Consider the following 26,614-nt stretch of genomic DNA (forward strand, 5'->3'; position numbering starts at 1 on the left):
TGCAATATGAAGCACTTCCCAATGAATCTGGTGGCATTTTCTTGAATATTGGTAGGCAAGATGGTTTTGTACCCTTCCAAATTCATTCTGCTACTGTCATCATACATTAAGTCATCAGTAAAGTTGAGAGGGCCTGTTCCAGAGACAGCCATGCATGCCCATGCCATGACACCACCTCCACCATGCTTTACAGATGAGGCTGTATGCTTGGGATCATTTGCAGATCCCTTTTTTCTCCACATTGTTGCTTTCCCATCACTTAGATAAAGGTTCATCTTTGTCTCAACGGTCCATAAACACAGTTCCAAAACTCTTCTGGCTCACCTTTGTGCTTTTTTGCAAACTCTAATCTTGCCTTTCTATTTTTGGTGCTGGTCAGAGATTTGCATCTTGCTGTGTAGCATCTGTAATTCTGTGTCAAAGTCTCCTGAGGACAGTAGATTGTCAGAGCATCACCCCAGCTTTCTGGAAGTTGTTGGTGATTTTACAGACACGTCTTTTAGGGTTCATTTTCACAGCTTTTATGATTTGTCTGTCATCAACTACTGTTGTTTTCTCAGCCGATCAGGTCGTTGTTGGTTGCTGGTGGTTTCCAAACTCTTGATTTCTCCATGCCCTTTGTTTTTGCTAGAGCTCTAATTGACTTCCTCTTTTCCTTTTCCTTTCAGCATCCAAATTGCTTGCTTTTCTCTCAAAGTCAGCTCCCTCATCTTCATCCTGGTTTGTGTGTGTCATCCTCGAATGCAAGATTCAGAATGCATAAGTAATGGATATAACTGATACAACACATTCCCTGCTTTTAATATCTGAAGAATTAATGCAACAGGACACAGCTGTGTGCTATCTTTCTCTCTCTTTCTGTGTCTCTCTGTGTGTTACTGCTGCTCAACCAGGTGTGGAGGAGAGGAAGGTGATTGCTTGCACCAGCCGCTCGTTACTGTGCAGAGGCTGCAAGCTTAAAAGCTGTTCAACATGCTTATCACACTGAAGCTTGACTTCCAGAGTGCTGTACTTCGCCCCTGCTTTGTGTTGCTCTTGTAGTTTTGTCAGCGATTGATACTGTGTAAAATTTGCTCAAGTTACGGCTTATTGTAGCTTTCCGAATAAGTAATTAGTGTTGTTGCTGCACTACGTGTCTCTCTGTGTTGGAAGCTGTAGGGAGGCGGGTGCCATTTTTTTTTTGTTGCCATTTTTCTGTGAAACTTTTTTTCTCGTTTTTGTTTAGTTAGAGAGTTAGTGTACATTTCTGTTGTTAATTGTCTTTTGTTTTGTCAGTTTAGACAGTTTTACTCCCTAACTAGTCAGAGGGTCCTTTTGTTTGTTGTTTTGGCCTTTCCCCCTCCTGAAGTCTATTTGGCTTCCTATTTTACTTTGTAATTTTGGAAATAAAATACTTGATTTTGTAACTTCCCCCGTCTGCGCATCCTGAAGCGTCTAAACAGCACAGCAGCTCCGCCAACTACTATGTTCAGCAAAACACCTGAATAATCGAAAACTGGTTGGAGATTTTGTGGTGTGTTCTGCCGAACGTTCAGCAGTTCTCGTGTTTGACAAACAACAACAACAACAACAACAACAAAAACAGGAAAAACTAACAAAAACACTAAAAACAACTGGAGACCCAAGCACCCTTGCTGCTCACCATCTTTAGACAATATTAGTTGTCTCAGTGGTGCTGGCATAGCTTTTGAAAGCAAGCAGATATTTTATAATGCATACTGGTTTATGACTGCTGTAAATATGGCTAGAATAAGTCAGTTTTGTAGAAATAATTGCAGTTTAACTATTATGTTTTTCTATGCAATAAAACTGCATAGCATGCTTTTTATGTAAAGTGGAAACTTCTCTGTCCATTGGCACAAAACAAAGCGTTTCCTGTTTTTATCACACCTGCACGTGGCTGAAGGGCTTATTGGTTATGACTCAAAGAACAGCAAAGAAAACCACAAGTTGGAGAGCATGTTGGTTGATCTTTAACACACGGTCACAGTATAAAACGGCATTTAAGCACAAACCTTGAAAGCCATTTCCAAGCACATCTCTTTAATTTTTTTTTCTTTCTTTCTGAAATTGTTAACAAATTTGATTGAAAACATGTTAATCAAACATAAATAGACAATGGAGTAAACAGTGTACATTTCCTTCCCATGAGAGATGAGTGTATCATCCTGCATGGCAGTCATCACAATTAAAACTTCATGTTTTCTGGGTGGTGTAGAGAGTTTTGTCAGAGAATGATGTGGATCTGCTCCACAATTAGAGTCAGAATGTGGAGAATTAAACTGATGATACACAAAAACCTGTCACCAGTTTCATCTGTCTCTACATTAACAACACAACTGAGACCAAACTTCCCTTAGAAGACATTTTGGGTTGCTTTCATTTGAACAAAAAAAAAAAAGTTTTGGCCTTTACTTTAGGGATTGGGTTACTCAGTAGTGATTATTATCTGCTCTACAGGCGCATCTTAAAAAATTAGAATATCGTGAAAAAAAAACATAATTTTTTGTATTTCAGATTCATTACATGTAAAGTAAGACGTTTCAAAAGATTTTTTGTTTTAATTTTGATGATTAGTGTTTACAGCTCATGAAAGTCAAAATCCAGTTTCTCAAAATATTAGAATATTTCCTACGATCAATCAAAAAAAGGATTTGCAAAGCAGAAAAGTTTAAGTTCTTTGAAGTTCATTTATGCACTCAATACTTTGTCAGGGCTCATTTAGCACAAACTCCAGCATCAGTGAGGAATGGCATGGAAGCGATCAGCCTGTGGCTCTGCTGAGGCACTATTGAGTCTTCAGCTCGTCTGGATTGTTGGATCGATTGTTTCACATCTTTCTCTTGAAAATATACCATAGATTCCATATGGGGTTCAGATTAGACATGTTAGCTGGCCAGTCAAGCACAGTAATATCATGGTCAGCAAACCACTTGGAAGTGGTTTTGGCACTGTGGGCAGGTGCTAAAGTCCTGCTGGAAAAGGAAATCATCATCTCCATAAAGCTTGTCAGCAGATGGAAGCATAATGTGCTCCCAAATCTATTGGTAGATGGGTGCATTGACTTTGGACTTGATAAAACACAATGGACCAACACCAGCAGACATCACGGCAGCCCAAATTATCACTGACTGTGGACACTTCACACTAGACTTCAAGCAGCTTGGATTATGTGCCTTTCCACTCTTCTTCCAGACTCCAGACCTTGATTTCCAAATGAAATGCAAAATTTAAATTTATCTGAAAAGAGGACTTTGGACCACTGAGCAACAGTCCAGTTTTTTTTTTCTCCTTAGCCCAGGTAAGATGCTTCTGACGTTGTCTCTGGTTCAGAAGTGGCTTGGTAGCCCTTTTCCTGAAGACGTCTGAGCGTGGAGACTCTTGATGCACTGACTCCAGCTTCAGTCCACTCTTTGTGAGGCTCTCACAAGTGTTTGAATCAGCTTTGCTTGACAGTATTCTCAAGCGTGCGGTCATCTCTGCTGCTTGTGAGCCTTTTCCTACCCAATTTCTTCCTTCCAGTCAACTCTGCATTTAATATGCTTTGATACAGCACTCTGTGAACAGCCACAGCTTTCAGTAATGACCCTCTGTGACTTACCCTCTTTGTGGAGGGTGTCAATGATTGTCTTCTGGATCATTGCCAAGTAAGCATTCTTCTCCATTATTGTGGTTTCAAAGAACAAGAGATATCCTGAATTTATACTGTAGAGCTGGTTGTTTAATGAAACCCAAATATAAATATACTAAGATATTGAGATTTCATGAGCTGTAAACTCTAATCCTCAAAATTATTATTTTTTTTAAATGTCTTACTTTATATGTTATGAATGTAAAACATATATGAAAGTTTCACTTTATGAAATAAGTTACAAAAAAATGAAGTTTTCACAATATTTTTTGAGATGCACCTGTATATGACACAATTAAAAAATCTAGGTTCAGTTTACACATAATCAGAGAGAATCCACCAATCAGGAGCAGAGCTGAAGAAACACAAATCATGTTGAGCAAGGTGAAATCTGAAAATAAAACGCAAACACACAGTTATAGAGTAACTAGAGGAATAAGCATGTACAGAAATAAACATACACAACAACATGACAATTACGATAAATATACACACTTGTGAATGGATATAAAGGGACTGTAAAGCTGTTCTGATGTTTTCAATTGTTTTTGTAACAGTCATGAACATTGTCAAAAGACACGTCTTCATTTTATCTCAAGTTTTCTTACCTGTTTTAACACTGAGGTTCACTTTAGTGATGACGTGAGCTCCACACCAGTATATCCCAGAATCCTCTTCTCTCAGATCAGTGATGTTCACAGTAAAGACTCCAGTAGATGCTTCATCACTGAAAGAGAATCGATCATCTCTGATCGTCTCCAATGAAACTCCATCCTTCACACACATGGAGGCTTCATGTGCTTTGCAGAAGCTTTTCTGATCTTCATCATGATGTTTGCACTGGATTGACACGTCGTCTCCTTCATACTTAGTCAAGTTCAGCTCTAATGATTACAAACACAAGAGCATCAATTCACAGCCGTAGCTTCACATATTCAGATGAATAAACCTTCCTCACCCTCGTTCATGATGACCATCAGATGAGTGTAAAGATAATTGAGGTCTGTTTCTAATGTCACTGCACACCAGTATTTCCCAGCATCCTCTGCTGTCAGTCCAGTGATGGTCCCAGTGAAGACACTTGCAGTGACGTCATCTTTCAGAGTCAGTCTGTCAGTCTTGGTCTCTTTCTCTTCTCTCACAGTCTCACTGAGAGGATCTCTGTCTCTAGTGGAGCACTTCCCCTTACAGAGAGACTTTGGCTTTGAGTTATAGATTGAATCATAAGGACAGATGATCTCAGCAGATTCTCCTTCACGTCTCACGACTGGAGGCACTTTATAATTGTAAACAATAATATTTAACTGCTCACGTTTCTAGATAATATCACATCTAATCAACTCTGCTGCAAATCACATTTCAGACATTTTTAAACAAGATTTGATTGTTTTGTTTTTTTACTTACTGATAATATGTAGATGAACAGTATTAATAATAGAGTAAGTGTACGAGTGTCTGTTGATCCAAACTCCACACAAATAAACTCCTCCATCATCTGGTGTCACAGCAGTAATTCTCACACTGAAGAGGTTTCTATGTTTGTCATCAGAAATACTGAATCTTTCTTTCTTCTTCCATCTGCTGTAGATCGTCTCAATGGAGTCTTTTCCTTCTTTGAATATGATCTTGACATCATTAATATGATTCGGTGAATATTCACAGCTGAAATTGGCAGTTTCTCCAATATTCACCATCACTCTCTTTGACACTTTACAACATGAATCTGCCATAATAAAGACACATATTAAATATATTTTACTTTTAAAAAGGCTTTAAAAAGATTTTTTTAAATATTTTTTTATCTTAAAATGACTGACCTTCTTCCACATGTAAAGTCATATCTAAACCCCACTTGTAAAGAACACCAATCCAGTATCCTCCAGCATCATGTTCATTCAAATCTCTGATGAAGATCATGAGGTTTCCCTCATTATTTTGAAACAATGTGAATTTTCCATCATTTATCCATTTATCATGTTTCATATTATTCATTATATTTGTCCACTCAGGTAATTTATTCATGCACTTAACATTTGCACTGTACCAGAGTTTCCCAGAATCAACAAGAATGCTTCCTCCAGAATATCCCGTGACGCTAAAGCATCTCACTGCATCTGTCAATCAGATTGATACTGTGATCAGAAAGATGATGAACAGAAAACAGCATCATTACTGCAGTGATGAAAGAGAAAAGCTCTGACCTGAGATCAGGTAGAAAGTGAAGAAGATGAGGAGGATCTTCATTGTGACTTGAGTTCAGTCTTCTTTATGCTGAATGATCTCTGTGTGAATCTCTCTGTCTCTACATCTGTCTGCTTTAGTTACTTCCTCTTTATTCAGCTCTTTATCAGTACTGAGCAGCTTTACTGGCTCCTCCCACCATCACCACTGACTGAAGATCACATTAATCACACTGAAAGAGCGCCACCTACTGGAGGATACAGTATCTGACACGGAGGGTGGTTTCTAGTGATAGGCAGATGAAGCCTCATGAAGCTTTAAGCTTTTCAGCCAAGTGGTTTACAAAAGGGTTAATTTCTGGAGGCTTCATTTGCTCTCAACACCACCTGGTGGCCAAAGAGTGTAAAACAAGCAGATATATTACAGACAGAGGTGGATGGTCCAGGGGTCAGAAAGTAAAAGTCCTGCCATATGTTTATTCCACCCATGATCTCAGCAGCTGATTTCACCAGAGGAGGAACCAAGACATTCCTTTCAAGTCACAAGCAAGTATCAAGTCAAATCCCAAGTCCTTAAAGAGTTAAAGTTAATGAGATAATTGGCCACGACTTCTTATGTTAAGGGAACAACATATATTGTGGCCAGGAGTTTCATGCGTAAACAGACCTGCGTGAAGTTTGCAGGTGGTTGGTCTCATAAAAAAAGTTTTGAGCTTGAACTTTACTCTTATAAATATTTCAGATGACCTGAATAAAACGTTCTAGAGGAACTGATTTATTATAAATAAGAATTGTATTTATTTTAGTGCAATTAATCACATCCAAAATAAACGTTTTTGTTTACATAGTATATGCGTGTACTATGTATATTTATTATGTATATACATATGCATGTATATATTTAAGAAAAATATGTTATGTTTATATATTACATATTTTGTATATAATATAAATATATATATGTAAATACATGTCAATATTTTCAAAACATATACTGTATGTGTGTGTCTTTATATATACAGTACACGCACATCTAGTATGTAAACAAAAACGTTTATTTTGGATGCGATTAATCGTTTGACAGCACTAATTTATTTATTTTCATATATTACACAGCATCTTTCTATGGAGTAGAACATCTGTCACAATGGTTATTGAAAAACATTGATGATTTATTGAATAATACAGTATAATATTGTCTTCTGCTCACAATCGATGTTCATCTTCTGCCTCTGTTCAGTCTCATGTCCATTTCATCTTCCCAAACAAACTGTGAATGTTTAAATTTGTCCTCTTGAGGGGGATGTGAAATCAAATTCATAAAATTATATAATTTTGATATCAGACTCAGTCTTTCTCCTTTGCAGAAATGCTAAACCTTTGTCACTGCCTTTCATGAAGACAATCAGGTCATTATGTTCCTATTCTGTATTTCTGGATGTTTCTCTGGTATCTGTTTAGTTCATCAGTTTGAAAGCTAGATTCATTCACCCTTAATGGTAATGTTATTTTAGTCAACATCTTGCCATGACACTGTTGCACTACAGTTGTCATGTATCCACCAGTTAAGCTCCACTCTTCTGCACAATGAAAACCATTACAACGCCAACATAACAGAACCTCATTTAAACCCCCACCAAAAATAAGCATTAAGCACCAATCAAATCTTTCCCTTCACTCATAATCACATAAAATAACACTTCTTTTCAACATGTACTTCTCTGATTCACATTATGAAAAGCATGCTGGGAAACTAGGAATCCGCTGTCCAGATTCAGTTGTCAACAAAAATTATTCACAACACAATAATAATTAAACAAACAAATAAATAATTTGAATGCAGTATAATGAAATTAAGAGGTGACAAAATGTTCAAGTGTTGTGTTTCATTAAATCAATACATTTTATTTAAGTAAACTAAACAAGAAGCAAAATTCAGTTTTGAGTGTTTATGTGTCAAAAGCTGTTGTGTCTGCATTTGGAGTGGAAGCTTGACAGTAGGCCTATATTCTAGAAGCATTTGTATTTCCTGTTTTTATCACACCCTCACATAAACTGAGATGGCAAACTATTTTAAACATGTGAAAGAAACAACATGAGCAGCAGTGGAAACTTTAAAGTGTCTCATTATTCACTCACTGAACTGAACTACTCTGATCAATAAAAAAAAACATTGGTTTCAACATTAAATCATGAATTATATATACATTTTTGTCAATGAACTGTGAATGTAAACAACATTTTTAAACAGTTTTAAATACTATTGGGTCTGTGATCTGTTATATTTCGTTGAGTCTCATGCGGTGACTGATCGTGGTATAATCAGAGTGAATCTCATTCTTACTGAATCTGACTGTAGCATCACTGAGAGACTCTTCACGCTTCTGGAAACTGACAGCAGTGTACAGGAGCCCATCGGAGGGGATTGTGGGTAGATCATCATGAGTGTTCATTTGGACTGATCCAGGGTCTGAGAGAGAATCACATGACTCAGATCAACATCAAGGATCAAACTGGAAATGCATCTGAGACAGAAACTGACTGAGTGAGTGAGATCTACTGCTGCTGACAGTGAGACACACAGAGACACTGCAATATCTTTCTTTAAATAAGGCAATTCTGCAAAGGACACAAAAGCCCAATTCGGACAGTAATTGTTTCTCATATGGACGTCTGTAAAAATAAATTTACATATCACCTCAGTGATAAAACTCATGGATTCGCATGGTGATTTATTCACAGTGGAGGAGTGAGTTCTGTGACTCTACAAACGCGCTGCTCACGTGACCAGTCACATGATTGTCTGCTGTAAATAAAAGGAATTTGATTTACAAATGTATTCTTATTATTGTGTAAAATGTATAAAAAGATGTATTATTATGTAAAATGTATTATTATTATTCAAATCATATTTTATAATATTTAATCCTATTTATTATTTGATTTATTATTATCTGGTTAAAAATAGACGCACTATAGTTGTATATAATTATACGCGATATATATATATATATAATATTATTATTATTATCTATAGTATTTATAGAGTTGTAACTTTTAGTTTTAGTTACTTTTTCTTGTTATAATACACATTTTAAAATTATATTGCATACTGCTGCCATAATAAATACCCATTTCAAATGTTTACGTGCTTTTCTTCTCTTTCTGCTTCCACTCGCTGTGGTGGAGCAGTTTTGAAGTATTGTTCTTTTAATAACTTGTCAGCATTTCAGAATTAAATATTAATGCAAATTATACCGAAGTACAATGTTACCTTACGGCGTTCGGGAGTGCTTAAAAAGGGTTTAAACCATTTCTTATTGTAAATTCAGGTATGTGGTTTCGGATGGCAATTAAATTACCACACGACCTTGGTGGTTCTCAAAAAACAGTAGGTATTTGGCCTTGGATTTTCACAGGGGTGGTGAGAGAAAAACACAGACATCCTGGATTTGGATGGCATTAAACAATTGCCGTCTGAATAGTAGTAGTAGTAGTAGCCCTTAATTGTCACTAGTCACAAGTACCAGCGAAATTAGCAATCAGCCTGTCCATACATACACAACATACATACAATATGACAAGGGGTAGACAGGACAGGAAGACAGGGTAACTGAGGAAGAAATACAGCAAAACATGAGGAAGGGGGGGAGAAAAAAAATAACCCCCAAACTATGCTCCTATGGGAGTACAGTGTGAGAACAGAAAAAACACCCCAGCAACAAAAGCACATAATCAAAACAACACAGACACACGACTTGCAACAGAGGAGATAATCCAGCTCCGACAAGCAGCCATCCGGTCCAGCAGCCATTCTCTGCGCTGGTCTCAGACCCGCTTGTCAGACTGGCGGTACAAAGCGGCAAAGGCGAGGGATTGGGGGTGGGGAGGTGAATGCATATCTGTATATATGTGTGAATGTGTATATATGTAGAGTTCATGAATTTGTAGGCCTGATGAGCCGCACCGCTGGCATTCAAATCAAGTTTGTCTCAGTCTGCAGAAAGTGATAGCGACACAGCAAGTTGCAATGGCGACAGCCTTGATCAGGACCCAGACAGAGTCAACAATCAGCAGGTGTCTGTGGAAGGGGGGAGGAACGCAAGAGCGTCTCACTGCAGTGCTCTTCCCTGGGTTGTATTTTCCAACAGCGAGCTTGACTGAGGCAGTGCTGGTTGAGGGGAGCCGAAAGAAGATTGCGATTGCGATTGTTTGGTCTTGGGGCGAGTAGCCGCATTCCAATTTTCACGGCTACTCTCTTTGTCCATTTCTGGTCTCCAAATCCATCAATTTTCCTTTGCAAAAGCCGTAAGCTTATCCGTGATGGTATCCATATTGCAGTTAATAGTCTCAGTCTCAGTGCTGACCGCTCTGCCCACTGCTTCAGTCATGACGGGCAGCATTTTGAGGTTTTTTGACAGCTGTTCCCGTTTCCTGAATTTTCCTATAACCCAGGGCAAAGCCTGATCCAATCAGCAGAAGACGTGTTATCATGGTTCCGAATAGGTAGATATCGTCAATGTCCTCCAGGGAAAGAGCTGCCAGACACACGACCGCCACCTTTCCCATGCGTCCATCGTGTAGCCAGCTGCGACTTCTTGTCGAGAAGATGGTGTCAATTGCGTTGAGAGACCAGTTGATCAAATCCATGATTTTTCAATTTGGAGAGCAGTGCAGAGAGAGTCTCTCAAGTAGACGAGACAATAAACGAGACGAGACGGGAGAGCAAAGCAGGGAAGGTAAGGGGAGGAGAGGGAGAGAAAAATGCATCCGCCTTCGTTGAGAGCCAAGTAAGAATAGGGCTAAAAAAATAAGTTTCTGACACCAAACCTAAACCTACCCAGCACAGAAAATATTCTTATATATATATATATATATATATATATGTATATGTGTGTGTGTGTGTGTGTGTGTGTGGATCACCTCGTCTCTCGTGTCTTAATTTCCACACAGCCAGAGTGAATCCACCGATCAGCAGCAGAATCACACACACACTAATAATGATGATCATGGAGAAACCTGACAATAAAACACAAACAGAGTGATAATGAGATTGTCAAACATTAATGTCTATTTTAAAAACTTAGGTTAAACACAATTTACAGATCAAATGCGAGTAAAAAGTAAATAAATAGACAAAATATATAACTATGTATTAGAATTCTGTGTTTGTTCTGTGTTCTACAGTTGTAGCTGAATTACTGATTTCAAATTAGTGTATTTTAGTCTTCTGCAGTCTTCTACTTCATCAAGTTTCTGTCTGTTAAGTTTCATGTGGTCTAAACTGAAACTTTGAGCTTTCTGCTCATTTCTATCATTTAGATCTGAAATAAAAGAAATACTTTATTTCAATGCAACACAAAACATTGAGACATTATGGGGAAAAGAGAAACTCAAAAACTTAAAAACAAAATAGAAAACAATAGAAATAGAAAATGGAATATATTTTATGTACAATTTAGTATGATTGACATGTGGTCTCCTTCATACTTAGTCAAGTTCAGCTCTAATGATTACAAACACAAGAACATCAATTCACAGCCGTAGCTTCACATATTCAGATGAATAAACCTTCCTCACCCTCGTTCATGATGACCATCAGATGAGTGTAAAGATAATTGAGGTCTGTTTCTAATGTCACTGCACACCAGTATTTCCCAGCATCCTCTGCTGTCAGTCCAGTGATGGTCCCAGTGAAGACACTTGCAGTGACGTCATCTTTCAGAGTCAGTCTGTCAGTCTTGGTCTCTTTCTCTTCTCTCACAGTCTCACTGAGAGGATTTCTGTCTCTAGTGGAGCACTTCCCCTTACAGAGAGACTTTGGCTTTGAGTTATAGATTGAATCATAAGGGCAGATGATCTCAGCAGATTCTCCTTCACGTCTCACTACTGGAGCCACTAAAAACAAACAAACATTTAACAAACATGATTCTGATTAGACTGTAGTTACACTGAAATCATCTGAATGGACTCACTGATGAGGTTGAGCTGTATTTTGGTGGTCAGGGAGATGAAAGTCAAATATGTGTCTCTGGTTTCTGCTCCACACCAGTAAACTCCAGCATCTCTCACGCTCACATTACTGATGCTCACTGTAAAAACTCTCTCTTCATTTCTCTCAGATGAACCACTCATTTGTGTCACTTTAGATGAGCTGATGTTCTGACAGATGTGATTATCATCCTCTTTACAGAAATGAACTTTATGTTGCTCTGGAATCTGACAGATGTTGACTTCTCCACCAAGATAAGCAGATTCAGTTTCCCTTTTTGGAAATTGTGCATCTGTTAACCAAGAAAAAAAATATAAAAATGAGAGCAGATACTCCAAAAATGCAAGATAAAGTATGTTTTTGTTCCTCACCGTGTATGACACTCAGCTGGAGTTCACTGAAGCTCTCAGTATAGTCAGATACGTTCACTCCACACCTGTATGTTCCTGCATCTGCAGCTTTCAGCTCTCTAAAAAACACCATCAAGACTCCTGCTCTGGTGTCGTCATATAAAGAAACATCTCCATTCTCCATCCATTCATCCTGAACTCCTGGATTCTTCTTCTCTGAACATCCATCTGATTCTTTACAGATGTATTTTGGCTTGGTTTTGTATTGAGGATGTTCACACTTGATCATCAGACCACCTCCTGAGTAGCCGCTCACTCTAGACACATCCACTTTAGCTGTTTACCACAAATATCTTTTTGAATCACATTCATCAAATGCTGAAGAAACAAACACTTAAAAAAAAATTTCACGGATATCATTAAATCCGATCATGTATTAACTTTTATCATATTTGATTGACAGCTTGTTGAACTTACTTGAAACATGGAGAAGCACAGTATTAATAATATAGTAACTGTACGAGTGTCCTCCGATCCAAACTCCACACAAATAAACTCCTCCATCATCTGGTGTCACAGCAGTAATTCTCACACTGAAGAGGTTTCTATGTTTGTCATCAGAAATACTGAATCTTTCTTTCTTCTTCCATCTGCTGTAGATCGTCTCAATTGAGTCTTTTCCTTCTTTGAATATGAACTTGACATCATTAATATGATTGTATGAATATTCACAGCTGAAGGTGGTGTTTTCTCCAACATTCACCATCACTCTCTTTGACACTTTACAACATGAACCTGTCATTCACAAAGTAAGAAATATATTTCCTACATGTAAAAGCTATGAAATAATTATCAGTTTTACAGATTTTGATATTAAAATGACTGACCTTCTTTCATATTCAAAGTCATATCGATAGTCCATTTGCCTTTAACCCCAATCCTATATGTTCCAGCATCTTGTGTGATCAGTTCTCTAATGTAGATCATGAGGCCTCCGTATTCATTGGAAAATAAAGTGAATCGTCCTTCATTAATCCATTTATTATGTTTCATATTGTTTATTATTGTTTTCCACTCATGTAGCATATACATATATTTAACAGAATCACTGAACCAAGTCTTCCATGAATTAACAAGAATGCTTCCTCCAGAATATCCCGTGACGCTAAAGCATCTCACTGCATCTGTCAATCAGATTGATACTGTGATCAGAAAGATGATGAACAGAAAACAGCATCATTACTGCAGTGATGAAAGAGAAAAGCTCTGACCTGAGATCAGGTAGAAAGTGAAGAAGATGAGGAGGATCTTCATTGTGACTTGAGTTCAGTCTTCTTTATGCTGAATGATCTCTGTGTGAATCTCTCTGTCTCTACATCTGTCTGCTTTAGTTACTTCCTCTTTATTCAGCTCTTTATCAGTAATGAGCAGCTCCTCCCACCATCACCACTGACTGAAGATCACATTAATCACACTGAAAGAGCGCCATGTTGTGGCAAACTAAAAATGACTCTCACTGCGTAGGAGACAAACTTACTCAGTTGTCTTTCAAAAGTTTTATTCTTTGCAAAGAAGGTCAGACAGTCATACAGAAACACAAGTTGCTGTAGAGTGCAACAAAGTAGGGAGGGTTTCCTCCACCTTTATATCTCTTCCTTAGACTTCAAGGTTACATCTCTTTACAGCTGTATTTTTCCACACATGATAAGAAAGTAAAAAACACTTCTACTATATATCATACTTCTAAAGCTTGGACCCTCATATTTAGGGCCTAGATGATCTTTTAAGTCATGGACAGGTGCCTTTGGGTCTCCCAGTAGTCAACCTCCAAGCTCAGTTTAGGCCTGTACGGACCCCTTGTCACCCTTACATCTTATTCTTTAAACCCCAAGCCATATCTCACTTTGACTTCACAGCAGTTCTAAATAAAGCATGCACTATGTTCCATAAGCATATTGAATCACTTAAAATGAATCTTTTCTTCCACAGCCACCTAGTGGAGGAGACAGTTTCTGATACTGACAGCTCAAACACTTTTCATGTTCTGAATGTATGACACTCAATCAAATTGATCAGCAGTATTTAAACCTTTCACTAGAGGGCAAAAATACATATGCAAGTGGTCTTATACAGAAGTTTTCAAACCCTGGGTTGCGAGACTTAAAAAATGGGTCGTGGGATGATTTAAGGCAAATGTTAAAATTAATTAATTCAGTTGTAATAATAATAAAACAATATCAACAACAATGATAATAACTTTGAATAGAAACACTTAAAAACAACATTAAAATAAACACAAAATAAATACTAGATCTCTGTCACCTGACCCATATACATGCAATATACTCGCTTTTTAATGTAGCGAGTTATGTCGTTGACGCAGACATTTTCTTTTCCCCACTGCGATGATGCAAACTGCAAAGGCTTTAGTAGAGTTATATTAGTTGCAAGTCTTTAATTTATTTTATGCTGAATATGAGCAGGCCGAAATCCAAAATGTAATTTCACGAGGAAAAGAAGCCCTGAGACCGAGACCCCCGTCAAATGAAGCAGCAGAAAACATCCTCAGCGGTCCAAAGAGCGGAGATCAGCAGAAAAGATAGTGAAGGTGATGCATGCAAACATCTGTCATGCCTAACACTGCCTTTCAGCGCATCAAGAGTAGATATATTTGAAGAATGAAATGCTTTCATGACCAAATGTGGTTTAGAATGGCCCAACTGCAAAGGCATCACCAGCGACGGCGCAGCCAACATCACTGGCAAAAATAGTGGAGTTGTCAGAAGGATTAAGGATGCAGCAGGACAGAACATTGTTTGGAATCATCATTTTATTCATTGTGAAGCTTTGGCATCAAAAGGAATTCAACCCGAGCTTGAAGTGGTGATGGGTGACATTCTTAAAGTTGTGAACTACATTAAAGGTAGTGCTCTTAACTGCTGACTTTTTGAGGCCCTGTGTACTGAAATAGGAGCTGAACACACACATTTACTCTTTCATACAGAGGTGAGATGGCTGTCAAAGGGCAGGGTGGTCCGCTGAGCATATGAACTGTGGGATGAAATAACTGAGAAACTGTCACCTCTCACAAGCTCATTCAGTGATGAAAAGTGGCTTTTAACCCTTTAACCCTTTCTTATCTTTCTTATCGTCAATATGTTCTAAACGAACAATGCTGTAGCTGGCCTGTGACGGCACGTTGAAAACTCACTGTTTGTAACCTGGTTTGCAGCGATTTAAGTATAAGTATAAAATATATATTTGCAGTTGGCTATACTTGTTAGTGAAAAGCTTTGAGCTTGTATTTCCCTCTAGTAAATATTTAAGATGACAAGAATAAAAATGTTTATTTTTTTTTTGAGTAAGAGCTTAAAATTATTATGAACACATTTATTTGCTTGTTTGTTTGTTCATTTATTCATCTGTTAAACAAACCTATAGTATATTTTTATGGAGTGAAATACTTGTTACCGTGGGTACTAAAAACATTTCCTGTTATCACACCTGCATGTGGCTAAAAGACTTCTTTGTTTGACCCAAATAATTAAGATACAAGAACAAAAGAAAACCACAAGCTGGAGAGCATCTCATGTTGTAGATCACACTGACCACCATATTAAACAACCCTGCAAACACAAAGCGCTGAGACTTTTACAAGCAGGTCACTTTAACATAATGCTATAGGAGCATTATTCTGATATTACTTGATTTATAAAAGTTTACAAATGTAATGTTTACATTTTTCTTTTGCTGAATTCATAAATGAAAACTAGCATTTACGCTTACTGCCATATAAATAATCTCTATAATATTTACAAATTACAGTGGTATTGACAAAATTAGTAAGTAGTGTTTTACATTTATTAACATTTTGTTAATGTACTAAATGCCCTAAACAATTCAGATTTATGAGGAGGATTTTTACACACATTCTGTGTCACTGATTTATAGCCTCACTGTTTAAAAAAAGAAACTCTTTCTCTTTTCCTCAATTCGTCACATTCAGCAAGAGGAATTACTGAACGAGCATATCTTAGTCTAAATGATGCTCATCTTCTGTTTTACTGTTCAGTTTCATGTGTCTCGCTGTGGGTTTCCTGAATAAGTCTGTTACGATTACACAGTCAAACCAAACTGAGACCCTGAACCTTCATTTGTTTATTGTGGCTTTGAGCTGGACGGAAAAAACAACCTGTTCATCACGCAAACACAAAAAAACACCTCCAGCATTCGTGAGAAACTTTGAAACAAAAACAAACTCAGATTAAAAGTGTAATTTTTAAGACACTGGACATCATAACAACACATATTTATAAAATATCTCCTTTGCAGAAAATTCAAACCTTTGTCACTGTTTTTCATGATAATAATTAGATCAATATGTTCTTATACTGTATTTCTAGATGTCTCTCTGGGATCTGGTACCATTGATTTTATCATTATGAAAACTTTAGTCATCCTCTGTGTTAATGAATTTTTAATCAATTTAATGTCATGATAATGTTTTACTTTCAAGCATGATCTGAATGATTATAAGATGTTAAAAACATAATTAGACAATAAAATAGAAATGATGGCAAAATTAAAATTAATGAAAATAAAAATCAGTGAATTAAAAATGTGATTGTATAATACAAGTACAGTAAGACGTTACATAAGAAAAAAAAATAACTAAGAACCAACATAAGAACGAACTGAAAAACAACATCTGCAAAAGTACTGATAAGCAAGTTAACGCATAAAGCATTTCTGAGAAGTTTTCAATTTGATAAAATAGTCAGGTAATTAAAATGATTTTTCTCATAATATCTCTGTATATCTTGAATGTACAAATCTAAATCAGATCAAAGAGTATCAGGTTATTCAGAGAGACGAGAAAGAGAAAACAATACATTTCTCAGTTCTGAAAATATGAAGATTCATACAAATGATTGCTTGTGACTGTTTATGAGCTGCTATAACAGAGTCTTTATTAAATATATGTGTCTATGCATTTGAAGTGGAAACTTTACAGTATATTCAAGAAGTGTTAATGAGGTGTTCGTATTTCCTGTTTTCTGCACTCCCTCAGATAAACTGAGCTAGCAAACTTGTGAAAGAAGCCACATGAGCAGCAGTGGAAACTTTAAAGTGTCTCATGATTCACTCACTGAACTGAATGACCCTCATCAAACAAAACAGCTGTTCAACATTAAACTATGGTTTATAAGTGGATTTTTTTTCCCAATCAGCATAAGCAAACACACAAAAACAGAGCCTATTTTTAAAATACTGTAATGTGTGATGATTTGTGATCTCTGTTAAAAGCAAGTTAGTTCGAAATAGTTCTCACTGCAGCGTAATCAGAGTGAATCTCATTCTTACTGAATATGACTGTAGCATCACTGAGAGACTCTTCATGCTTCTGGAAACTGACAGCAGCGTACAGGAGCCCATCAGAGGGGATTGTGGGTAGATCATCATGAGTGTTCATTTGTACTGATCCAGGATCTGAGAGAGAATCACGTCTGCTGTCTGCACAGGACGACTGGACATGAGATATGAGAGAAAATTAATTTTAAAATGAGAAAATCTCATAAGCACAATATACAAAAACACAAACAAACTGTAACTCACCATTTTATTTTTCTTCCTCTTTCTCTTGTCTGATGTTGAGATACTTCCTAATTTCCCAAAACAAAATGAATTGATCAGAGAAAGACAAATTAGATTAACATCAAATGTGGGAAGAATGAGATTTACTGAAGCAGCTCTGAAACAATCAAACCATTTAATTAAACGATTCAGGAGATAAATAATGAAACTTCACCTCGTCTCTCGTGTCTTAATTTCCACACAGCCAGAGTGAATCCACCGATCAGCAGCAGAATCACACACACACTAATAATGATGATCATGGAGAAACCTGACAATAAAACACACATATTTTATTATCAAACTAATCTCCATCTCTTGCTGAAAAAGGAATTAAAATAAGCAGTGTGGGTCTACTTGGGATGTCCCAAAAACAAACATTTTTAATTTAACGATTTCGATATAGATTGCTTTTGTGTTGATGCTTTTTAATGTGTCACGGTTGCTATACTAACACATTTCTTTCTGTTTAAAGAAACATAACAGCTTAATAAAACACACCATGTCTAAGCACCCAATCAGTGAGTAAATTATGCCTTATGTACCATTTAAATATGTCTATACAAGACGGTTTTTGTTTGAGAATTGATTATTATAGCCCAATGAAGTAGCCTATAGCAACTGAATTTATTAGTTTCTGATCTGTGGTTAATTTTGAGACACTTAACATACTGTAAAAATTGCAATCCCAGTACCATTGCTGATGAGGTTGAGCTGTATTTTGGTGGTCAGGGAGATGAAAGTCAAATATGTGTCTCTGGTTTCTGCTCCACACCAGTAAACTCCAGCATCTCTCACGCTCACATTACTGATGCTCACTGTAAAAACTCTCTCTTCATTTCTCTCTGATGAACCACTCATTTGTGTCACTTTAGATGAGCTGATGTTCTGACAGATCTGATTATCATCCTCTTTACAGAAATGAACTTCATATCCCTCTGGGATCTGACAGGAGATGTGAACTTTGCCAAGATAAGCAGTTTTAGTCACAACCATTGGATATTTTGCATCTATAAACCAATAGAAATGACTTAAAATCAGAACAGATATTTCATAAAACAAGATAAAGTATTAATGCTTCCTCACCGTGTTTGACACTCAGCTGGAGTTGAGTGAAGCTCTCAGTATAGTCAGATACTTTCACTCCACACCTGTATGTTCCTGCATCTGCAGCTTTCAGCTCTCTAAAAAACACCATCAAGACTCCTGCTCTGGTGTCGTCATATAAAGAAACATCTCCATTCTCCATCCATTCCTCCTGAACTCCTGGATTCTTCCTCTCTGAACATCCATCTGATTCTTTACAGATGTATTTTGGCTTGGTTTTGTATTGAGGATGTTCACACTTGATCATCAGACCACCTCCTGAGTAGCCGCTCACTTTATATACACCTTTATTATCTGTCACAACAGAGCATCAACTTCTAATCAAATGTACCATAAACAAAGACTTTAGAAACTTTCATGCTAGGTTGACTGACTTTTCTACTTACTGATAATATGTAGATGAACAGTATTAATAATGGAGTAACTATATGGGTATCTGTAGTCCCAAACTCCACACAAATAAACTCCTCCATCATCTGGTGTCACAGCTGTAATCCTCACACTGAAGAATTTCTGTCTGTCATCGTAAATGCTCAGTCTTTCTTTCTGATCCCGTGTGTTAGTAGTGGAAATCACCTCATCAATGATTTCATTTTCAGTTTTGAATAGGATCTTCCCATCATACCTTTGGTGCCATGAATATTCACAGCTGAAAGCAGCAGTTCCTGTACTATTTATCTTTAATGTTTTTGCCGCTCCGCAACATGAATCTGTCAACATTCAAAGTCTTCATTTAAAAATTTAGAAAACTACTGTACAAAAAAAATATTAAACAAAGAAAATAATAACAAATGGATTTTGATTGTTGGTTCTACTCACTCATTATGTGCAGATGAACAGTATTAATAACGGAGTAACTGTATGTGTCTCTGTTGATCCAAACTCCACACAAATAAACTCCTCCATCATCTGGTGTCACAGCAGTAATGTTCACACTGAAGAGGTTTCTATGTTTGTCATCAGAAATACTGAATCTTTCTTTCTTATTACTTGTGCTGTAAATCATCTCAATGGAGTCTTTTTCTTCTTTGAATATGATCTTGACATCATTAACATGATTCTGTGAATATTCACAGCTGAAGGTGGCATTTTCTCCAACATTCACCATCACTCTCTTTGACATTTTACAACATGAATCTGTGATGAACAAAATAAAGAAATATAATTAAATCATACAAAGGTTTTGAAATTATCTGTAGATTTAATACACAAATGACTGACCTTCTTCCATATTCAGAGTTAAAGATATACGCCAACCTTGAAGAACACCAATCCGGTATGTTCCGGCATCTTGTTGGTTCAAATCTCTGATGAGGATCATGAGGCTTCCCTTATTGTTAGGAAACAGTGTGAATCGTCCTTCATTAATCCATTTATCATGCTTTTTATAATACATTATTGTTTTCCACTCAGGTAACTTATGTATGTATTTAACAGAATCACTGAGCCAAAGTTTCCCAGAATCAACAAGAATGCTTCCTCCAGAATATCCCGTGACGCTAAAGCATCTCACTGCATCTGTCAATCAGATTGATACTGTGATCAGAAAGATGATGAACAGAAAACAGCATCATTACTGCAGTGATGAAAGAGAAAAGCTCTGACCTGAGATCAGGTAGAAAGTGAAGAAGATGAGGAGGATCTTCATTGTGACTTGAGTTCAGTCTTCTTTATGCTGAATGATCTCTGTGTGAATCTCTCTGTCTCTACATCTGTCTGCTTTAGTTACTTCCTCTTTATTCAGCTCTTTATCAGTAATGAGCAGCTTTACTGGCTCCTCCCACCATCACCACTGACTGAAGATCACATTAATCACACTGAAAGAGCGCCACCTACTGGAGGATACAGTGTCTGATACTGAGAGCTCCTACAGGTTTCAGGTTCTCTATATAAGGACAAATGACACTGAATCAAAACAGATCGACATCAACATTATTTTAATATTCCACTAGAGGGCGATTATAAAATGTACATTACTGAGGTCCCCTGGAGTCTGTATAACAAGGCACTCATGATAAAACAAAAAGCACCTGGGTTTGGGTTTTTGACATTTGTATTGGTTGTAAAGAACATTAACAACATTTTAGAAGGAAACAAACCAACTCTGACTGGCCTTACAATTGGTTTCTTATGCATAAGAAACAATAATAATATGGCAGATTGGTGTGGATTCAGCACCATGGACAGCAGCTTTCAGACGAACTTCAGTATCATTGATGACAGTTTAACATGAGTTTATCTTCGTTCTTTACTTTGACTTTGATCATATTAATATCTGCGCGAACAATGGCTAAGTAATTATCAAAAATAAGGCCAAAGTTTCGTTCCATCAGATTCATTCTTTGTTTTTGAACATACAGTAGGTTAGTAAATTAGTGCCATTTACACTGAATCAAACCAGAATAAATATATGTTCTGTATCAACTACCATACAATACAACTACAATACAATACATAAAACTCATTTTAATGAAACCAAGAAATATGCTTAGTCGTAGAAATGTAAAATTACCTTATATTTGCCACTAGATGGAGCCAGGTTTCAATAAGACAAATAGTTTTGCGTTTACTGTAGATGCTACAAATCAATAAGGCAATAGAGAACAGGACATCACAAACACTAACACTAGAGAGATTCAATTCTCACAAGAAGAGCTCACAAAAATAAAAATGTGAGTAAATTATACTGTAATTTTGTGTTTACAGTCTGACCAAATTCTCATATTATTCTTTCACAGACTATAAAAAATGCAGTGTCTTTATTGGCTATCCTGAAAGTACACTATCCCTAAATAAATTTCACCAAACAATAATGTTCATCCAATTTCATGTATTCTAAAAATATAGTGTGATATATTGTTTGAAATGAGTTGTTTTGATATCTTAGCACGTTAGAGTATGATGTTAATATAATAATGTATATACTGTAGAGTTTAACGTACGTTTTAATATCACAACACAACATCAGAAACTAACATTAAACATTGAGTAATTGAGTATTGACAGAAATTATATGTTAGTGTGTTTATGTAAAATTCTGACATTTAAAGTATTTTTAATAGACATTTTCTGATCTGAAAAGTAACATTGTCAAATACTTTGTTGATCATAAACATTTTAAGTCTTATTCTCAATTCATTACTTTCAGTAAATGTTGAAGATGAATTACTGAATGAACAGCTCTTTATTGTCTTTTGCTCACAACAAATGTTCCTCTTCTGCTCCAAATCTCATTTGCTCCAAACAAACAAACAAACAAAAAACTGTGACGTGCCATTCCCTCGCACCCCATGTTTGCGGCTGAATGCTAATGATCATAATTGATGGACAACTATGCCTGTGAAAAGATATCAGGTTAATAACGTGTTTTAATGTCGGTAATAATTTCACCACCAACAACGCACAATACAGGTGCATCAAAATACAGGTGGAAAAGTTCATTTATTTCAGTAATTCAACTCAAATTGTGAAACTCGTGTATTAAATAAATTCAATGCACACAGACTGAAGTAGTTTAAGTCTTTGGTTCTTTTAATTGTAATGATTTAGGCTCACATTTAACAAAAACCCAGCAATTCACATCTCAACAAATTAGAATACTTCATAAGACCAATAAAAAAAAAAAACATTTTTAGTGAATTGTTGGCCTTCTGGAAAGTATGTTCATTTACTGTATATGCACTCAATACTTGGTAGGGGCTCCTTTTGCTTTAATTACTGCCTCAATTCGTCGTGGCATGGAGTTGATCAGCCTGTGGCACTGCTGAGGTGGTGTGGAAGCCCAGGTTGCTTTGATAGCGGCCTTCAGGTCATCTGCATTGTTGGGTCTGGTGTCTCTCATCTTCCTCTTGACAATACCCCATAGATTCTCTATGGGGTTCAGGTCAGGCCAGTTTGTTTCTCTTTCTTTCAGTGATTCAGTTTGTTAGCAGAAGGTGTTCATCAATAATGCTCAATCATCACTCAATTACTAAACTAATTATCTCATTAACTTTAACGCTGCTTCAGTGTTACTTTTTTAACACTGAGTTTGGATTATATATACACTGGGAGTGTTAATTTAACACTGGGGGTTTTACTTGTGTAAGAGTAAAAAAAATATATATATATATTATAGAAAACACCCACAAGCGCTCAAGCAAGCATTACACTTGCAGCATTTTTTTTTTTTTTGGAGTGGAAAGTTTGTCTACAGAAACCGGTTTTCTGTTCTTATCTCATCAGTGGGTGAAGGTCGTCTTGGTTTGACCCGAATAATTTACATTTGAACAAAAGAAACAAAAGAAAACCACAAGCATCTAAGCATTTCATGTTGGTTCATCTTTAGCACACTAGACAAAACACAAAACACTGACACCTTTACAAGCCAGCCTCTTTAACATAGTAAGGCAGTTTCTTGATCATAAACAATTCTTTTAAACATCATTGAACACTTTCAGTAGACGGAGTAGGAATTATTAAATAAGCAGCTTAGTCTTTGTTTTCTGCTTACAATGTCCTGCTTACGTCTCAGTCTCATGTGTCTCATTGTGGGTTTCCTGAATACGTCTGTTTAATCTTCACAATCAAACTAAACTGAGACACTGTGTGTCACCTGTTTTCTGTGGCTTTCAATTGGAAAGAAAAATGACCTGTTTCTCATGAAACACAAAAACTCCTCCAGCATTCATGAGAAACTTCTAAGAACAACTCTCTGTTTGACAGGCCTTTAGCCTCCTTGTTAGAGCACCTGCCTCCTGCGTTGGAGACCCGGGTTCAAGACCCACTCGGAACAAGAACGAGTTGTGGTGGTGCAGACCTGGGGGGTTATACATTCTAAGATTGAACAAGAGAAAACCTTGATATGCAGAGTAGTGCTTAAAAATAAAATGCTCATAAACATCAGTGCGTACAGACTCACTACTTCACTGTGTCCCATCTATCTCGTCTGATGATGAGTGCAACCATATGTTCTCAAAACAACATCAGAAGTTAACACAACTAGCAACATTTGACAAAACGTAATTTATTTGAAAAAAAGCAAAGAAAAAAGGGCATTTTCCTTGTCGCTACTCTAAAGAAAATTTATACTTGATCCAATTTAATAATTTTACTTTTTCCGTCTTGTCATTGAACTAAAGTACAATATTTAGTTTATTGGAAATACAACTACACTGAAAAAAAAATATCATTGGACCAACTTAAACAAATTACTTCAACTTTTTACAAGTAACAGGTTTACTTTTTCTCAAGTGAAAAAAAACAGTTTGACCTAATCAAATTTCTGTAGTCAGTTGAAAATAAATCACTTTCAACCAAATATTTATATATTTTAAGTTTGAAGTCACTGCTGTGGAGATAAGTGCTTCAGTTGGGCTCTTGACTCTTGACTTTTTAATATTAGTTTTTCTCTGTTTGATGTAACTGTGTTTCTAAAGCACATTTGTTATAGCAAAATTAGCAAGAGAAAAATGATGATGATGGTTCAGTCATCATTTAGTGGTTTGGTTCACTGGTGTCTTCAGGAGTATGTTAGCTGTTAGATTTGTAAAGTTTTTCATTTATTATACAGGAAGTGTTGTGAGCTGTGTCTGTTTGACTCACACAAACATCAAGCAGCAGCACATGGACTGCAACAATGGTGACAGTCAACAAAAAAAGCTTTCTTTGCGACTGTTTTGTGACTTTAATTTTCAGAGTTGATCTGTTTATCTGAATATTTTGTCGATTGTCACCATTGTTGAGATTCATATGCAGATTGTAGATGTCTGTGAGTCTACATGATCCTGTTAATTCTGCATAATGACAAATAAAAATTCAAATATCAAAGCAGGACAGGATTTTAGGAAGTAGTGTTCTAGGCCTAGAATGAAGTGAAATCAGTCTAAGTAATATATCATATTGTATGTTGGATGTGATCAGCGAACCAGGCCACTATATGATGACTGAATCATCATCAACAAATAACCAAATACATCTAATAAAATGTTCTATAGCAACTTTGCTATAACGTGTACTTTAGAAACACAGTTACAGCAGCCAAATAAAAACTAATATAAAAAATTTAACTACTTATCTAAACACTTATCTCCACAACAGTGACTTAAAAAAAAAAAAAAAAAAAAAAACATATTTGGTTGAAAGCGAATGTTTTGTTTCAGCTGACTGTTAAGATAAATTTGATTTGGTCAAACGTATTTTATTTATTTTTTTCAGTTGAGAAAAAGTAAACCGATTACTTGTAACAAGTTAAAGTCATTTGTTTAAGTTTGTCCAATGGAACTTTTTTTTCAGTGTACTATGTAGTTGTACTCAGCATGATATTAAACAAAAAATTTAACAAAAGTTCCTTATTGTGTGTGTTTGTGTTTATGCATGACAGCATCACATTATCTCAATAAACACTCAGTCACAGTCAATCCTCCAATCAGCAGGATTGTCAAACATATAGAAATAATGTTGATCAAAGAGAAATCTGAAAATATATAAACACATACAGTGATGATTAGTGAAACTGGGGATGAACAGTTGTATATTTAAACATGCAATAAAGAAACAAGCTAAAGTATTTTTTCATACCCTTTTTAACACTGAGGTTCACTTTAGTGGTGACGTGAGCTCCACACCAGTATATCCCAGAATCCTCTTCTCTCAGATCAGTGATGTTCATAGTAAAGACTCCAGTAGATGCTTCATCACTGAAAGAGAATCGATCATCTCTGATCGTCTCCAATGAAACTCCATCCTTCACACACATGGAGGCTTCATGTGCTTTGCAGAAGCTTTTCTGATCTTCATCATGATGTTTGCACTGGATTGACACGTCGTCTCCTTCATACTTAGTCAAGTTCAGCTCTAATGATTACAAACACAAGAGCATCAATTCACAGCCGTAGCTTCACATATTCAGATGAATAAACCTTCCTCACCCTCGTTCATGATGACCATCAGATGAGTGTAAAGATAATTGAGCTCTGGTTCTAATGTCACTGCACACCAGTATTTCCCAGCATCCTCTGCTGTCAGTCCAGTGATGGTCCCAGTGAAGACACTTGCAGTGACGTCATCTTTCAGAGTCAGTCTGTCAGTCTTGGTCTCTTTCTCTTCTCTCACAGTCTCACTGAGAGGATTTCTGTCTCTAGTGGAGCACTTCCCCTTACAGAGAGACTTTGGCTTTGAGTTATAGATTGAATCATAAGGACAGATGATCTCAGCAGATTCTCCTTCACGTCTCACTACTGGAGCCACTAAAAACAAACAGACATTTAACAAACATGATTCTGAATAGACTGTATTTACACTGAAATCATCTGAATGGACTCACTGATGAGGTTGAGCTGTATTTTGGTGGTCAGGGAGATGAAAGTCAAATATGTGTCTCTGGTTTCTGCTCCACACCAGTAAACTCCAGCATCTCTCACGCTCACATTACTGATGCTCACTGTAAAAACTCTCTCTTCATTTCTCTCTGATGAACCACTCATTTGTGTCACTTTAGATGAGCTGATGTTCTGACAGATGTGATTATCATCCTCTTTACAGAAATGGACTTTATGTTCCTCTGGGATCTGACAGCGGATGTGTACTTCGCCAAGATAAGCAGTTTTAGTCACAACCATTGGATATTTTGCATCTATAAACCAAGAAAAGTTTACATAAAGATGAGAAAGAAATACTTTATATAAGGGCTGTGCAAATAATCGAATGCGATGATCATGTAAAGCCGATTCTGTGATTAGTA

General features: G+C 36.6%; 1 protein-coding gene across 2 annotated transcripts; it reads right to left on the bottom strand.

Annotated features, from left to right (window-relative positions):
- Positions 1-2,029: 2,029 nt before the first annotated feature.
- Positions 2,030-5,953, bottom strand: LOC306872920 (polymeric immunoglobulin receptor-like). Of its 2 annotated transcripts, XR_013784437.1 has the most exons (7): positions 5,833-5,953; positions 5,449-5,745; positions 5,037-5,354; positions 4,590-4,907; positions 4,240-4,515; positions 3,226-4,022; positions 2,074-3,152 (listed from the first exon to the last, which is right to left on the bottom strand). XR_013784437.1 is itself a non-coding variant. In XM_079421846.1 (6 exons), the coding sequence occupies exons 1-6, from the start codon at positions 5,873-5,875 to the stop codon at positions 3,889-3,891; spliced, it is 1,386 nt and encodes a 461-aa protein (XP_079277972.1). In that variant the 5' UTR covers positions 5,876-5,953; the 3' UTR covers positions 2,030-3,888. The 2 variants fall into 2 exon arrangements, 1 of the variants encoding a protein (XP_079277972.1); XM_079421846.1 differs by having other exon boundaries at positions 2,030-4,022.
- Positions 5,954-26,614: the final 20,661 nt, after the last annotated feature.

Source organism: Barbus barbus, assembly GCF_936440315.1.
Source record: "Barbus barbus genome assembly, chromosome: 7".
Lineage (NCBI taxonomy): Eukaryota > Metazoa > Chordata > Actinopteri > Cypriniformes > Cyprinidae > Barbus > Barbus barbus.

What these genes read in the sequence shown, in the direction of transcription:
- LOC306872920 (XM_079421846.1), bottom strand. Translation starts at nt 5,875, where the DNA reads ATGAAGATCCTCCTCATCTTCTTCACTTTCTACCTGATCTCAG. An exon ending in GATGGTCATCATGAACGAGG is followed by an intron (nt 4,516 to 4,589) that starts GTGAGGAAGGTT and finishes TGTAATCATTAG; the next exon opens with AGCTGAACTTGACTAAGTAT. An exon ending in GAACCTCAGTGTTAAAACAG is followed by an intron (nt 4,023 to 4,239) that starts GTAAGAAAACTT and finishes TTTTATTTTCAG; the next exon opens with ATTTCACCTTGCTCAACATG.